The sequence below is a fragment of the Haemaphysalis longicornis genome, unplaced genomic scaffold (assembly GCF_048455015.1).
Source record: "Haemaphysalis longicornis isolate Haplotype H1 unplaced genomic scaffold, Haemaphysalis longicornis Haplotype H1 scaffold_9, whole genome shotgun sequence".
NCBI lineage: Eukaryota > Metazoa > Arthropoda > Arachnida > Ixodida > Ixodidae > Haemaphysalis > Haemaphysalis longicornis.
The window spans coordinates 92,942,713-92,957,882 of NW_027526460.1; the positions used below are offsets into that span (position 1 = coordinate 92,942,713).

Below are 15,170 nucleotides of genomic sequence, written 5' to 3' on the forward strand. Positions count from 1 at the left end.
CTTACGATTCTTAATATTCTTGCGCCTTAAGATTCTGGAAAAAAATAGTTTTACGATTTTGTCCTAGCGAATACTAATGTCACGAATCTGCATTTTGGAGAAACATAGAGTTTTTTAAAACACTGCTTCGTACGTGCAATTCGTTTTTTCTAATGTTGCTCTTGCAAATGCACGAAACAATTTTGAAGAGTTTCGCAGTGTGACCCCGCTAAAGGGCGAAAAGTTTTTGAAATTACAGCAAGATTTTTGCATACAAGCAATTAAATAGGGAAAATTACCTGTTTTTACGCATTTCTCAACTGTTCATCCCTGGACATTTCATTTGGTTTTGCTTATAAATGCTGATGCTGCCCATAGAATTTTCCGAAAACCAATAAAGGATTTTGTCTCAACAAGCGCATAAAGAGGTGAGCGCTATTTTTGAAATTACACCCCTATGGATGTGGAATTCTGTTCGATTTTCCCACGTAGCATAGCGGTTGATATCTGTTAGGAATTTCTGCAACCAGGCACCTCCCGTAGGCGACCTTGATTTTTAATATAAATCTGGGTCAGGTGGGTATCCTTTACACTTACCGCATATCAATTCTCGTGAGAGTATTCCTTTCAGCCAACCCCTTGCTATAATTTGTTTCGGGATAGTTCGAATAAAACACGAGTTCTCGCTGTTTCCCACAACCACACTCCTCCGGGAGGAGCCCCTGTGTTAACAGCAGGCAGGAGTTCGAAATCGTATACAACTGCATGGGGAACTAGTTAATTATGACATTTGCACACATGCAATCAGTTCACTTCGAACTCAAGAAGGAAGACAGAGTATGATGCGATAGCTTCCTTTCTTGCGCAAAATAGTCTCAATTGTCCCATTTTGCCTATCAAAGCAGTAACATTTGCGGATTCGTAAACAAACGAACGAATCAGCGTAAACAACATAATATGCACCAGAACTTTATTTTGTTACCAAAGATTCAAAAAGAGCTCAAAATGGCGTATAAGGAACTTGTTTTTCTCATAGCTTTCAGTAGTGAATGAGGAACTGCCTTTAAATGCGTTAAGAGCGCAAATTTTCTATTACGTTTGAATGCACTAAGCCAGCGAAAGAAAATTTGGCAAACGCGGTTACAAATGCAGGTTTCAATTTTAGCGAAGTGGTTTCAGTGCGTTATTTCCAAGCTTTTGAATAATATTTCAGAATAAACCTTCGCATGCAACTGATCGCTATGACTAATTGTTAGGACCGGTTTTGGCGGATCAGTCGCATGCGAATCGCGTGCGCCAGTCGTCCATGTGTCTAGCACTTTAGTTTTATGCATGGCCAAGTTCTAGGGGCTTACGTGTTGGCATAAATTTTTTTGTCACTTCCATATACAGCGGCCAATTAAATCATTAGGCCCTTTTTCAATGAGAGAAGTAGGCGCGAATAAAGTACATAAATTTAATGTATTTTTCACTGATGTCTTTTATCGTAATGCAGGTATCATCTGCCTTTATTCGCGCCCCCTCGCCAACGTCAGCTTAGTAACGGCACTCTGTCCGTACCTCGCCTACATGGGCATTGTTCATGATCCAGCGAACGACCGGTTTTACATCGATGATTGTGAGTACGAGTATCGACTTTTACAACATTGAATATCACCATTATAATTCTGGGCAGTGGCGGCGCAAAAGCTACATCTTAGTGAGCCAGCAGTTCATGGTCTCGGGCGCAGAACAAACCGTGTTGTTGATCTTTGAAGATCATTTTTTAAGTGTTTGAGCTCAAAAGGCATGTTACTCTATAAATCCGCTATTTTGTCTGAAACTGCTCTTTATATAGCCGTTGCCGGCCCTGCTGTCGCCATTTTGTGTGCAGAGTTCATGGTAACGACAGTGTTTCCAAGTACATTTTTTGTTGGCCACCACTACCATATAAGTTGCTTTGATATCGTGAGGTCAAGGTGTCTCGCGGTATCAGTCCAAACAATCGTCTGGAATATCCTTGCCCGATCATGCCTGCTGACTGCGTTAGGTCGGCCATTGCGCACATAAATTATGCCACTAGTGTTTATGAGACTGGTGCCCGTGTTGGTAGGAGTAGGGTATGACACCTCCACGGGTCGCGGGACTGTGCCCGACTTGCAGTAACAAAAGTGGCATCCCCAAAAGCAGCAGTGCCGTGACCCCGTAATTTTTTGTCGTTGTGTATATTTCATTGTTTTGTTGTAAAGTGCCTTGACGCTTGTCATTGTGTTTTTTTCTGGCCTTCGGTCGCTCATTTGTAAAAACATAAATGCTGCAGCCCTGACCCGTGGTCATCTATTGACGTTTTCACTAAGCGAGCGCAATACTTTCTTCTGCTCTTTTTGCCACCTATTCCGTCGAGGCGCCTACGTAAACAAGCACAGTTTATATAAAAAAAACAGCATGATTACAGAGGAGGTACGCTGATTTGTTTCGGGAGGTTCACTTGGCAGAAAATGTTTAAAAAGTCCTAATGTTTCTAGGAGTAACAATCGTACCTGGAATACCGGAATGCTATACCTCTTTCCCTTTCCCTCCCCCAGTATTTTATTATGTAACAAACGTACGTGACTCTCGAGGAATTGCCGCAAGAATCTACTTGGTACACTTAGCGATACACTTGACGATACACTGATACACTTGACGACTTAATGATACACTTAATGGCGACTGCGAGCCCTATTCATGGCAAAAATGAAGTGTTACTGATTAGTATTAGATTTAAGAAGTTAAAACGGGTGGCTGACTTTGCCAAGTCCAGCAACGAACGCGCAATGAATGCTCAGAGTAAACTAAAAAATCTCAATGGTATCTTACTGCAAGAAAATTTAATAGTAAGAAATTAAAAAAATTCCTCCAAAGCATCATAACAACACTACTAAAAAAATTTCTGTTTGTTATATTACCTTCTTCTCTCATAGCACCAACCTTGTGTTAAAAGTACGTGTTCTAACCTAACTCAGCGAACGCAAATTGAAGTATTGAAAGCCTGAAATATTTAGTACGCAAGCACCGAAGCCCCACCAGGGCTATGAGGCGGGCGAAAACGAGACTGGTAGGTGTGTCCAGCTTTACGGCCCGTAGACGTAAGCCTGGACACACGGGTATTTTTTTCATGTGCATCAGGATCAAAATGGCGTCCTTCGGCTCTGCAGTACGGTAGCTACCGAGCCAGCGCGGCGGGTAAAGGAAACTATCACAACTAATCATAATGCAACATGGCATAGCTATTGGCGGATAAAGCCTTGGTTAACGACAATTAGTCGTCCTATACGTTCGCATGGTGGTTAACTGTATGCCTTCTGCTTAAGTGCATGTTTCGGACATAAAAACATTATTACAGGCCGTTAGCCTCTATTTCGTTGGATCTGGAGCGCACAAAAAGGGGGCCATCGTATGGCCATCTAGAAAAACATCGCATTGTTTCAAGGTGCGCCACAGCTGTGTTAAAACAATACTTCATCTGTTTGTCCAATAATTAAAATATATAACGCAATGTGTCGAAGCTTTGGATGTTCTAATTTTTGCGCTGTGCTTACAGGGGCAATGAGGCGAAGTCACTTTGCCTAAAAGTAGGGAAATTCAAAAACGCCACATACTTTTAGCGCCAGTTATAGCAAGTATAAGTATAGCATGAAATCAAACCTGCGAGGGCCTTCAGGTTCTGTGAAATGATTGGCGCCTAAAAGGTCTTCCAGAGTCTGTTAGTTGACTTCGAAACGAGAAAGTTGCGTTGCTTATGGTAGTTCTCGTACTCACTGGTTATCTCGATTGCAAATGATATGGACGGAGTTTTTGGTGGAAGCTTTGGGAATTCTTTAGCATTGCTTTTACACAGGATTTAGAATGTCCAGTTCATTGAATTATGTAACGCAACGTGTGGTTTCCCTTCTCTCTAGCCGACGGCTTGTACCAGTTCATCTCGGTCCATCCTGGCACCACTGGGCTCATTATCGCTACTGAACCTATCCACTCGCACTTGTGGCCAAGGCTGTATGAGACATTCCTGGGGGATCTCATGGACCGCTTATCAAACAGTATAAGTGGTAATCGGCCGCAACGCACAACCATACTTCGTGGGGCAATGATAATTACTACAGCTTTAAATGATTTGGACAGCGTCTATGAAGCTTCGCTGGTGAGTGCCCTACACAAGTTAGAGTGCGATACTTATCTTTGCTTATTTGTTTAGCTTTGAGCGATAAATAGGGTTGTTGGAAGGCTCCCTGTGCAACACTGGGGGATATACACATTCCAGTGCCACTAAAGTGCTGTGTGCATATTGTGAACTGCAAAAGGACAGCTTGAATCAGAATAGCGCCTCCGCAGAAATCAATTCTGCTCCACATACCACTATTATACCAAAAATATTAGGATATAGTGTTACCGAGGTGTCAGTTCCTAATCAATCCTACTGATGCAAGAAATTAATTTAGGTTAGACAATTGAGCCCAGCTTCTTTATGTTGTTATATCTGGGCCCAGGATTGATTGCACGAAAAAGACAAGGAAAAATACTACGCCATAGGTACGGAGGGTTTTATTCATGGGAACTGTGGCCAGGCCTATTTCGCAGTAATTGGTTTAGTCTTAACGTTACAGCAGGGGTATGTTTAAGTGATTAGAAGAAGTTAGCACGTATCGTTAACAAGCAGGCGTAAAAAGCACCAAATTGCCCTATAAATGACATCTCTGAAGTAACGGCAAATCACACTCAATTTCAGCTAATGGTGGACATTGTATGGAAAGGACTTAATAAATGCACATATGATAGTTTTAATTGCTACTAATTTTAAAGTGATGTGTATGCTGCAATATCGAGAAACCCGATTTTTACGGGACAACTGGACCATTTTTTTTCTACCGGTAAAAAGCTTCGTATTTGATACGAAAAATTGTTTCCTACCGCCACGCACTATGTGTCACAAGGCCCTCCTCAAGACCTGCCCTCAACTCTACTTTTTTTTAAGATTAACGACTCACTACGCTGGTCGACTAAATGCACCAGAAAAAGTTGTCACGCTGTAGAGTTTAATAATTTGACGGAAAAAGTAATACACCCACGCATGTTGTCATCATACTGACAAAGGCTCTTTCGGTGCGAGCTACATCTCGCGCTTGGCTGAAGAGACATTTTAGGTTGACTGCATGGTAATTTCTAAAAAAGCACCTTCTAAGGCCGCCGAATGCAAGATAACCGATAAAATGATTAAAAACACTTTTTCGAACTTATCCTCCAGAAACTTCAAGACACGCTTCATGCCAAACATCAGTTGTACTTCTTGGCAGTACAAACGGTGGGCTACAGCAGTAGCCTTACCCCTTTCAACAAGCTGAAACGGTTGGTATTTTTCAGAATTTTCTGATGATCGCTGAGATATTTTATGTGACCACAATTTGTGTATTCGTTGCTTCGTTTCAGAACATGTGACCAGTTGATTCTCTTCACCAATCCGTACACCCCGTCGCCTAACTGCAAAATATCTCCTACAATGTACCAAGAAGTGAACAAATTGGACAGGAAATTCTTTGTAAGTAAACTTTAACTACCCACATGAGTAATAGTGTTTAGCGATTGGGATTTAGGCAGGTGTCTCGTTCACGTGCTTAAACTGACAATTTACTGTGGGTTCGTGAAATATGCTAACCATTCTATGCAGCTAGTAAAACATTTAAAAAATAGAAAATTTACACAAACCATGTTCCTTCTGCTCTCTTAGAAGGAATTTCTTCTCCGCTGCATTTAGGCCGTCTGTTTAAACCTACTGTCAACCGCTACCTAATCTCCTGATTACAAAACAGCAATAGAAAAGGTGTTTTTTATGTTTACATACAGTTGGAGAGCGCTCATGTTGACGTGCTTGCCTCATGAAAAATTACACAGCTCAATACATATTTTCGGGCTTTGTGGCTATGTGTTTAAGCCCTTCCTATTGATCTATACAAAGATGAGCCTGGTTTTACCCAGGTGACATCTCATTTTGATGTAATTACACATTCTATAAATTCTTTCTTTCTCCAGGAGCCGATGGGGGAGGAGTATGCACCTTGCATCACGCTAAACATGGCTGTTCGCAGTTACAGTCTGGCAGACGGGAAGTCCGATTTTGGCCAAGACTGCGCAAGCGAAACCTGGAAGAATTACGGTGATGTAAGCACCTTTCCTTCAGTAGTTTTGCTCAAAGCTCAATGAATGACCCGGGGGAAGAAAACAGGGCAAAATATCGTGTTGTGTTTCTGGTTAGAGTAACGACAGATCGTTGGTTTTTCGCCCGTGGCAGACAATACAGGCAATGTTCTCTGCTAGTGCAAAAAGGCCGTTGTAGAAGGTGAAAGAAACCAGGGCCATGGTAGTTGCTTGTTTCTTTGACGTCGGATTTTAACATGTCAGGTTTAAATATGTTTCGTGGAAAGCAGGGGGGTACAAAATCGTTTCAGTACCCAGAGTCGACAAAAAACTAGAGCGCCAGATTGAGAGCCACCAGTAAAGGGAAACCGAAGTGCGCGAGGAGTGTCAGAAGAGGGCTTTTGGAAAGAGTACCACACAGCGCACTGGGGAAGGAAGTCACCACCGCCAAAGCAGTTTTGCTCGCTGCCGCTCGTGAAATAGGAGACGCTTTCAGATGGGGAATCTATAGATACGACAGTGTGGCTCCTGGGGCTGGTGAGAGCTGAACGAGCTTTAAAGGATGCAGTCCCGGCATCTGGTGTAGTGGTGTCAAGCGGGGCCGCAACATTTACCAGAAAGTTCAAGAGCACATCAGCAGAAAGTGCAACTAGCTTTTCGCATTCATATTGCTAAAAAGTTCGATGAATATTTTTTCATTTATGAATACGCTAGAAACGTTTGCCAGAGCAAAACCAAACCAGGTCAAAGCAGTGGAGTAGAGTTGAGGAAAACGTTACAAAAAGCAGCCGAATGGTGATCCACTATAAGGTACATGTAACCAATAGGTCGTAGTGTGGCAGCTTCTGGCGTGTAAAGGCGCCTTCATCCGCAGAGTGACAAAGAGAAAGCAGCTGCAAACGATGTCTTTTGTCAATACAAAGCTACAGTACTTTAAATCCAGTCGGGATATCCAACTGAATACACAATCGTGGGAACTAAGGACACACAGTGGATATTGAGCCTCATTTTTTCATTTCAATGGATGTTTACATAGGCTAAAGAATAATGGATATAACAGCGACCGTACCATCAGCGCTTCGACATGATACTGTCGCTCCCACAGAATCAATACTGCGGGTATAGTAGCACGTTTTTCTATAAGCAATGGAGTTGCTGCTTTTATGGCAGTGGTTTTTCTACCTTTAGGTTGCCTCAGCACCAGGAAGTGAAAATATTTTGCGACATCCCATGTAACGTTTACGAAAGGTGCCCATCGTTTCGTGCCTGACGTGCGTTTTCAGCGTGGTGATTTCTCAGTGTTTAGCACCGTGATGAAGTTGGCAGCTCATTTTGGTTCTCTTTAAAGATTTGCAAAGTCCAAGCGTGCGGCTTTCACGTATGGTCTTTTTTTTATCAAGATTTAGGGACTGCTAGGAGAGCAGGTAAGTCCACAGTGCACAACGTATTCCAGGTGCTGTGGTATTCTTAGAAATGTTATCTTTTTGTTTTAGGCTCTAAAATACTTGTGAAATACCTGAGGTCTTTGAAAGTTCCAAATGTAGAGTCCTATGTGACATAAATTGAGGGAAAATTTGTGAAACTTCGGATCAAGACTGGGACGCCAAGAACAAACGGCGCATTAAAAAACCGCAGAGAGGTATATACTTAAACGGAAAACTAAGTGGAGCACCAGAAACATTCATAAGCACATAGTATATCATAGTATATGGGCAACCCACACACGCAATGCATTCGACTCTTTCAAATAGCACGCCAGAGCGATGCGAAGGGTACGCAGGATGGCTTTCAGTCCTATGTGTCCTAATCGAATGCTCTGCTTGCTACCCCGTCTGAAGGGCATTTTCTGTAATTTCTCCGGTACCAAATACCCAAATAGCATTGAACCCAACATTGCTCTCGCTAAGGAATCAGTTATAAAAAATAGTGTGGCAATGTCCCTGCTTGGCAAGGTGGTGCTTAGGAACCTGTGTGTCTTGTTCTCTTTTGCATACCTCAGCAACACTGGATTTTAAAAATTTGTGCGATACAACGTGACACCCTGAGCCCGCTTTATACTTTCCGAGGGAAATGTTATGTTTTAAGGTTACTGGCGCATTTCACGGGTTATGTTATGTTCATTGCTCATTGCGAACATGTTCAAGTTCCTGACTAAGGGAGGTTTAGGCCCGTGCATTAAGGTTTTTATCTACCTCGTAATCTTTTTACCCTCAGAAGCCCTTGCGGCAAAAATGCGTGTTGGTACTTAATTTCTTGTAATAATCGTCGCAGCTTTAATGGGGCTTTCTCAACAGTAGTTGCGTAGTCGTAGATCATTTAGGCACGACATCGTCATTTCTTTTCTCCTATATTACAGCAGGCTAACGACGTTTAAAGACGTAATTACAAAACATTTGCAGAAACTTTGAGGATTGCCTGGTACATTTGCTTGTTCTGCCACTTGTCTAGAGTGTGTGTTTTTAAAACCAAATATGTCAATGAGTATAGACGTTGGAATATTTTACTCTTTTAATGTTTTTATTTAATTCTTTCGCCACTGATGTAAATTTATACCAGTATAGCGATGAAGTGCCTATAATTTGCTTATGTTTTTTCCCAAAGATGTCAGGTGCATTACAGAGTTTATCCGTTTGCGGTATTTTTTATTTGTATTCTCAAGGTTCTTTCGGGGACATTTTTTTGTTTAGTCTTCGGTTTTTTGAGGAGACGTTACAAATGCATATTTCGATTTTTTGACAATTTTCGCAAAAAGTATTTTTTCGAGTCCATTTCCCCGCTAATATTACTCATTAGTTTCACAATCTTGCTTCGTAACTAGCAGATTTATCTTAATGTCTGAGCCCTTATTCTTAATGTCTGGTTTAATATGAATGTCTGCGTCGCTGGCACAAAAATAATTCCTGTCTGTATATCCACTAGGTTTGTAATTCAAACAATGTGAGTAATTTCACGTGTGCGCCGTGACTTAGCGCTACAAGGTTCCTGAAAATTCAGTGCAGCTACCGTTTCCCTTCGAATTCTTAGATATGTCACAAGGGCCACGGAGGACAACAATACACAGCGGGTTCAGCGTTCTTCAAAGATGATGATGTCATGTATGTCTATGAAGATAAGACCACTATAGCAGAAAAGGTGAGGAAAAACTTGTTACCAGTAAGCTTAAGGGTAACTGTCACGCTGTCGCTAAACTATATTTCATACCACAAGCTGCATGCATCACTTCGGAGGCTACATTGTTGTCTGTATAGCCTCCTCGAAGGAAAGCGACAATAGGCGCAGGGGCTTTGCGGTTCGACCTGCCGAGAGGGGAGACTGAAAGGTCCTTTTAAACCCCCCTTCACGGTGAATTAGGTGCCCCTCAGTGGGCGCTCTATTGACAGCAATGTAACCTCCACAGTGCTACCTGCAGCTTGTCGTATGAACTATCAAACCATCCCCCTGCTATCACACTCAAAAGGATTCTAAGCAAACATACCCTGCATTCAAGCGTGTGGCTGTGGTTTTTTTTAGCAAGACCAAGAACGTTTCAGGAAACGTTTCATTCTTTAATAAAGTATGTTTCTTTCGGCTGCCATCGTATCCCTCACCGACCCTGCAAACTTCGAACTCTTCAGCTTGCAACAATTGTAACATTTCGATTGCTTTTTGTTGTATAACCTCCACTGCTTTCTGTATATCATTAGGGCGTGCAAAGTATTCAAATAAATAAATAAATAAATAAATAAATAAATAAATAAATAAATAAATAAATAAATAAATAAATAAATAAATAAATAAATAAATAAATAAATAAATAAATAAATAAATAAATAAATAAATAAATAAATAAATAAATAAATAAATCACTGTATAAACAAACAAACAATAAATAAATAAATGTAATCACCATTCGCTGGTTTTTCGCCCTAACATAATTGTGTGTATACCGACTGGTACTAACCTTGTGGCTAATCAGGTGGGGCAGCGTTTAAGTTTCAACGTTTCCGTTTGTGAACAGAGAGCTTTGTAGTGAAGTATACACATAATGATCGGGTATACGTGGTCTGTGGAAAGGAAATAGAAAGAATGCAGCACTTTGCGCTGTAACGTGATTGTAACAATACAAATTTATTTGTGCAACATTTTCACCTTTCCGAAGCCCTAGGGTTTAATGGTTACAGAGACTGTAAATTTCAAGGTGGTAAAGGTGACTAAACGAACATTAAAATGCTGGCGAAAGCAAAGCACAAAGGGAGATATAGACAAGGACAGTTAGCATCTGTAACAAAAAAAGTTGTTTTGTCACGTCGATTGTTGGAGCACTATAATTAAACATAAATCCTTTGGTGAAACGCCACAAGCCGCGCTGTGCAGGAAGGAAATTAGCACTAACAAGCAAGGAGTCATTGAATTAATGAATTAATCAAGCAAGAGATGTAGATCACAGAACGACCCAATCTCTCGTTTTGCGGTGCGGGTCTCTCCCGCTTAGTTCTCATAAAAACACGCCCAAATCAGATAAGCGCATTTTATCACTGTACTAACAATTTGGAGGAGCAATATCGATAAGCCGAATTCATATAACTACACAGAAAAACTTGTTCAGCACTACTTTTTATATGGCTAACAGCACTTCGGCTCATTCACATCATGGTTTCGGTATAACGGCGGCTAGGACTATGGCGAAAAACCTGCCTCATGTCAACATCATTCTCCCTAGTAACTGTGTTCGGGCTTTTTCAAAGCTTACACATCCAGGACAAAGCGTAGCTCTTTTTGCTTTCTTTTCCAATTTCCAGCTTACAGAAATAACGCAAATCAACCCCAATATATGCCTGCTGGTCACTGAGGTGGAACGGGAGGACTGGAGCGGAAAGTGCGCTTCCCCTGCCCCTAGGATGCATGAGATCGCTGGCCACTTTGCGAATGGTAAGCTGTGTGCTGCAGAACGACGTTAGCAGTTCGCTTTCAACAAACGCAGCTTACGTGATTTCAAGTTTGGACACTTTTGTACCTTCTTTAGCGGCGTACAATACGCCTCATTTTTTTTTCTCTTCGCCGCAGGAACCATCACAAGACGTCCATTTATTCCGAGCGCACGTAAGTAACCGTGAACTGTGGGACATTGTAGGAAGTACTTATAGAGTATTCGGCATGTTGTTACTGTCCAGAACCACCGCTCGCCTTGTGTGTTTTCCACCTTTAGTCCCGTCATTCCCGCGATGTTTTTGCTTCAGAGGTCAAGTAACAAATTGGCATACATGTTGCTTTGACAAGTGCTCCCAATACAGTTTCCGCACTTTTCTTATGCAAAAATGTTTTTTGAGATTGTCGACCGTTTTGTGTAGGATATGCCAATTTTGGGGTTAAATGAACTACTTGCCCCTTAGACCACCGAGGACATTTTAACGATTGTAGTTTACAAAGCGGGGATGACATTAGAAAAATAACCTGGCATGGACCGACAATTCGTGTGCTTCCAAGCTATATAATTGGCAAAACCCTACACTCATCAATGAGATACGCTGCACACCCGTGAACAAATGATTTTACCCTTCAAAACTTTTAGTAGTGGTCCTAGCATCAGTGAGATGTATACGCACAACCCACACATTCACCAAAAGTAAACTGCCAGCAAGGCATTCGCATGCAACACTCGTAATGACTCTTAAGTGTCTCTGAATTTATTTCCAGCTAGTACTGTGCTGAGCTTCAAACTCTAAATAAATAAAACCGTCGGGACCAGTAGCTTTGTTAACCATTCCAAATCAAGTAGCCGTTAAGTCCTTCCAGGTTTTTTTTTATTTCATGGTTGTTCCCAAGAGTTTTCGAGGCCTTTTAAATAGATTGTAAACATAATTCGCAAAAAATAAAGATGGCTAAATTCAGTTTTTAATGTAAGGTGATATAAGTCGTGATATCCAGAGCATTTTGATGAAGGCAGTTAGGATACTCTGCCTCAGAAAACTGCCGGCAAATCGACCCTCCGTACATACTTTGATCGCGCGCACGCACGCCCTAAAAACCTATTATTTACTCAACTGAACAATTCACGTAGTGTTTTTAAGTGTGCATAATTCTTTATTTTTATACTTTCGTTAGTTATTAATTGCTTTTGACTCTGGTGTAATCGTAAGCAGTGATTGTTTTTGCGCATGCGCAAGTTCCTAGGAAAATTGGCGCTGTGGGGCACTTAGACAATTTCAGCATATGTTCGACATGAAATACTCAATTTGCTGCTGTCCCAAGGTGTACAGCGCATTGTGTGCAAAACTAATTATTCCTTTCAAGAATGTGTAAATCTCTAGAAGCGAATGTTTAACTGTTTTTTGCCGCCGGAAGACAGCAGATGATCCGCAGCAGGCAATGAGCACATGACGATGCATCTCGCTGGCCGCACGGTCGCATTTTTCTTGCCTACTCTTGCTCCAAATGCGCATAAAGCAACTGCATGGGGAACACATTTGGCGCCTTCCGCAGGACAAATTTATGGAAGCGCCTGAATACCATTTTTCTCCCACTTTTCGAGGGATATATTGGTGAGTTTAGCCGCGCAGAACAGCGGTGCAACGACGAGGCACGTTATGTAGTTCATTTTGTCACAGCATATAGTGCCACTGTACAAAAAATCAAAAACCATGAACTAATCGTAGGTACCCGTTGTGATTCTTGGGGCTTATAGAGAGTTAACTCCTTTAACATGTAGCTCGGCCTACGTCATCCCCACTTCATCAGTCATAATTTGCAGGCTGCTATAGCAGTGGAAAGTAAAGAAGAATGGCCAAGTTAACTGGCATGACACCACCGCGGTAGGTAATGCGCTGACAAATAGCCCGTTTGCGTGCATAACGCGCATGCGCCCTGCTGTAACAATACATAATGATGCGAGCAAAGCGCTAGCTTTGGGCTATGCTGGAACTACTTGCTATCACTAAAGGGTAAATTTTTCGTAGAGTGTATTCGTAATGCTATAGTAACCTTAAGTTTCTCCATGTTCTAGGCATTCAGATATTGCACATTGTATGAACACCCACACAGTTCTTTTAACTGTAAATTTTCTTATTGGGAGGATGAGGGTACAGCGACTGCTCTACTTTCTTGGAGCTCTTCGCAGTCACTTTAAGTAATTTAAACGCAGATATTTAAAAAAAACGTATTCCGAGTTCAATGACTCACTTTGTAAGATTCCATGTAGTCATTTGTGAGCAAAAGCGGTGGTAAAAATTACCTTTGCTTGACTTTTGAGTCATTTGTGAGCAAAAGCGGTGGTAAAAATTACCTTTGCTTGACTTTTGAAATTTTAATAATGGCTACGACATCACGTAGGAAATATAGGTTACGAAAATTGCAAAAGCAATGGAGCAACGTTTATGTGGTCATTTAATGAAATACTTGCCTTCAAATATTTGTAGTAATACACTTATAATAGTTGAGTGTCAAAGCACTGCATGGCAAGCAGTTACAACTGGAGATAGCTCCAACCTGACTATATTTGTTCCGGACTTAACCTCACGTCGGATGATATTTTTCCACTCTATCTGGAGAACGCTGTACTCGCGAAGACTTAACAGTGGTCCTGCGTAAAAAGGCATGTTTTACCGCTTGGTATGATTTTAATCTAAGTGGCATTTTGGATTGCTCAACACAACTAAGCCAAAAATCGTACTTTATATTTCCACATGACCTAAACTGTGTTTCAGTGTGCCGTTTCCAGCACGTGTTGGGGATAGTTTCAATTTACGCGTTACCTGTACCTTGTTGAATTAAGTGAGAAAAAAAAACTATTGTGGCAAAGACATCTTTACTTCACCTGCTGGTGTGTTCATACTAGCCCTGCCTGAGGGTTTGAGTGTGAAATGTGCCAATTGAGCGTTTATTGAAGAGTGGGTGCGAAGCTTGTTCAGTGAAGCAGAAGCGCGTAAAATCCCGTGTGGTCGCTTTGCTACGCAGGTTTCCTGGTGTGCATTGTGGACAGAGTACGAGTCATAAAGGGTCTGCCGAAAAGGTTATGCACTCATCTAGTGTATGCGAGCGTCAAATATGAAGCCACCAAAGACCAAAACACCTACCGTGCTCGAGATTGTAAGCCACTCGATTTGCTACTTTACGTTTGATGTCATAAGTTATGTTCCTTTTTTCCCCTACATTTATTAAATTACAGTTAGGCTCCTGCTGAGAATAAATATCACCTCGAAAACTTTTCTTAAAGCTCAAAAGGGCGCTGTCATGTAACAGCACTGGTTCTAAGTAATCTGTCACGACCTGTAGTTTGCTGCCATGGGAAATATAGAAAATTGGTGCCCAAAAGATGACAAGCGGAATAAACTATTCGCCCTGCACATTGCAGGTTTGTAAGAGGACACTCTTGTGTAAAACGACCTTTTCTGCCAGGTTCAAAGTTTCGTGCCGTTCTGGCTTACATGACTCTAGCGTATTACTTTGGGGGAGTTCGTAAAACTATATAAGTGAAGCTTTTCTAAAGTTTAACTGCTAATTTACAAAATGAGGCGTTGAGCTAGAAATGTTACTTGCATTCAGATTCACCAATTCAGATGCTTTGTCACCTTAGCTGTCTTCACGATTACAATAAGGAACAAAAAGCACATGACACCCAGTGTGGTTTTTAAATCGGCCAAAACATGTATCACTAGCTGCATTTGTTGTAAAATCTGCGCAATCCGAAAAGGAAACTTCACACGCATGCGGTCGCCCTTTTTATTGACGTGTAGAGGGAGAGAAGCTAACAGAACACATATTTACCAAACGTTTGCAGGGATTCGGCTACGACGCATCCCCGAAGGGTGTAGCGTAATAGCGAGAAAAAATTAATAACCCCAGAACCTGTGACGTTTCAGGATATAAACTATAGGGTGGGCCACGTTAGGTTTCTCTCAGAGGATTGGATACATGTAGTGGGGCGCTGGTAGAAGCAGATGGTTACAATATAGAAACCAACAGGACGGACACGGAAACTTCAGGAGAACCGATTTGTGATACGGCAAGGATTGTTCACTCGACACTGTGAACACACGCACGGAAAAGAAACCAAACGTCCTACGTTGGAC

The 15,170-nt window shown here is 41.6% G+C and overlaps 1 protein-coding gene across 1 annotated transcript in view; it reads left to right on the top strand.

Annotated features, from left to right (window-relative positions):
- LOC144153308 (uncharacterized) overlaps positions 1-15,170 on the top strand; it is a 340,475-nt gene that overhangs the window by 291,955 nt on the left and 33,350 nt on the right. The window contains exons 119-127 of the mRNA XM_077684958.1: positions 1,475-1,597; positions 3,900-4,138; positions 5,240-5,340; positions 5,422-5,530; positions 6,022-6,150; positions 9,151-9,258; positions 10,905-11,034; positions 11,170-11,205; positions 14,056-14,187. Of these exons, the coding sequence (XP_077541084.1) occupies positions 1,475-1,597; positions 3,900-4,138; positions 5,240-5,340; positions 5,422-5,530; positions 6,022-6,150; positions 9,151-9,258; positions 10,905-11,034; positions 11,170-11,205; positions 14,056-14,187 (1,107 nt within the window). The remainder of the gene's footprint in view (positions 1-1,474; positions 1,598-3,899; positions 4,139-5,239; positions 5,341-5,421; positions 5,531-6,021; positions 6,151-9,150; positions 9,259-10,904; positions 11,035-11,169; positions 11,206-14,055; positions 14,188-15,170) is intronic.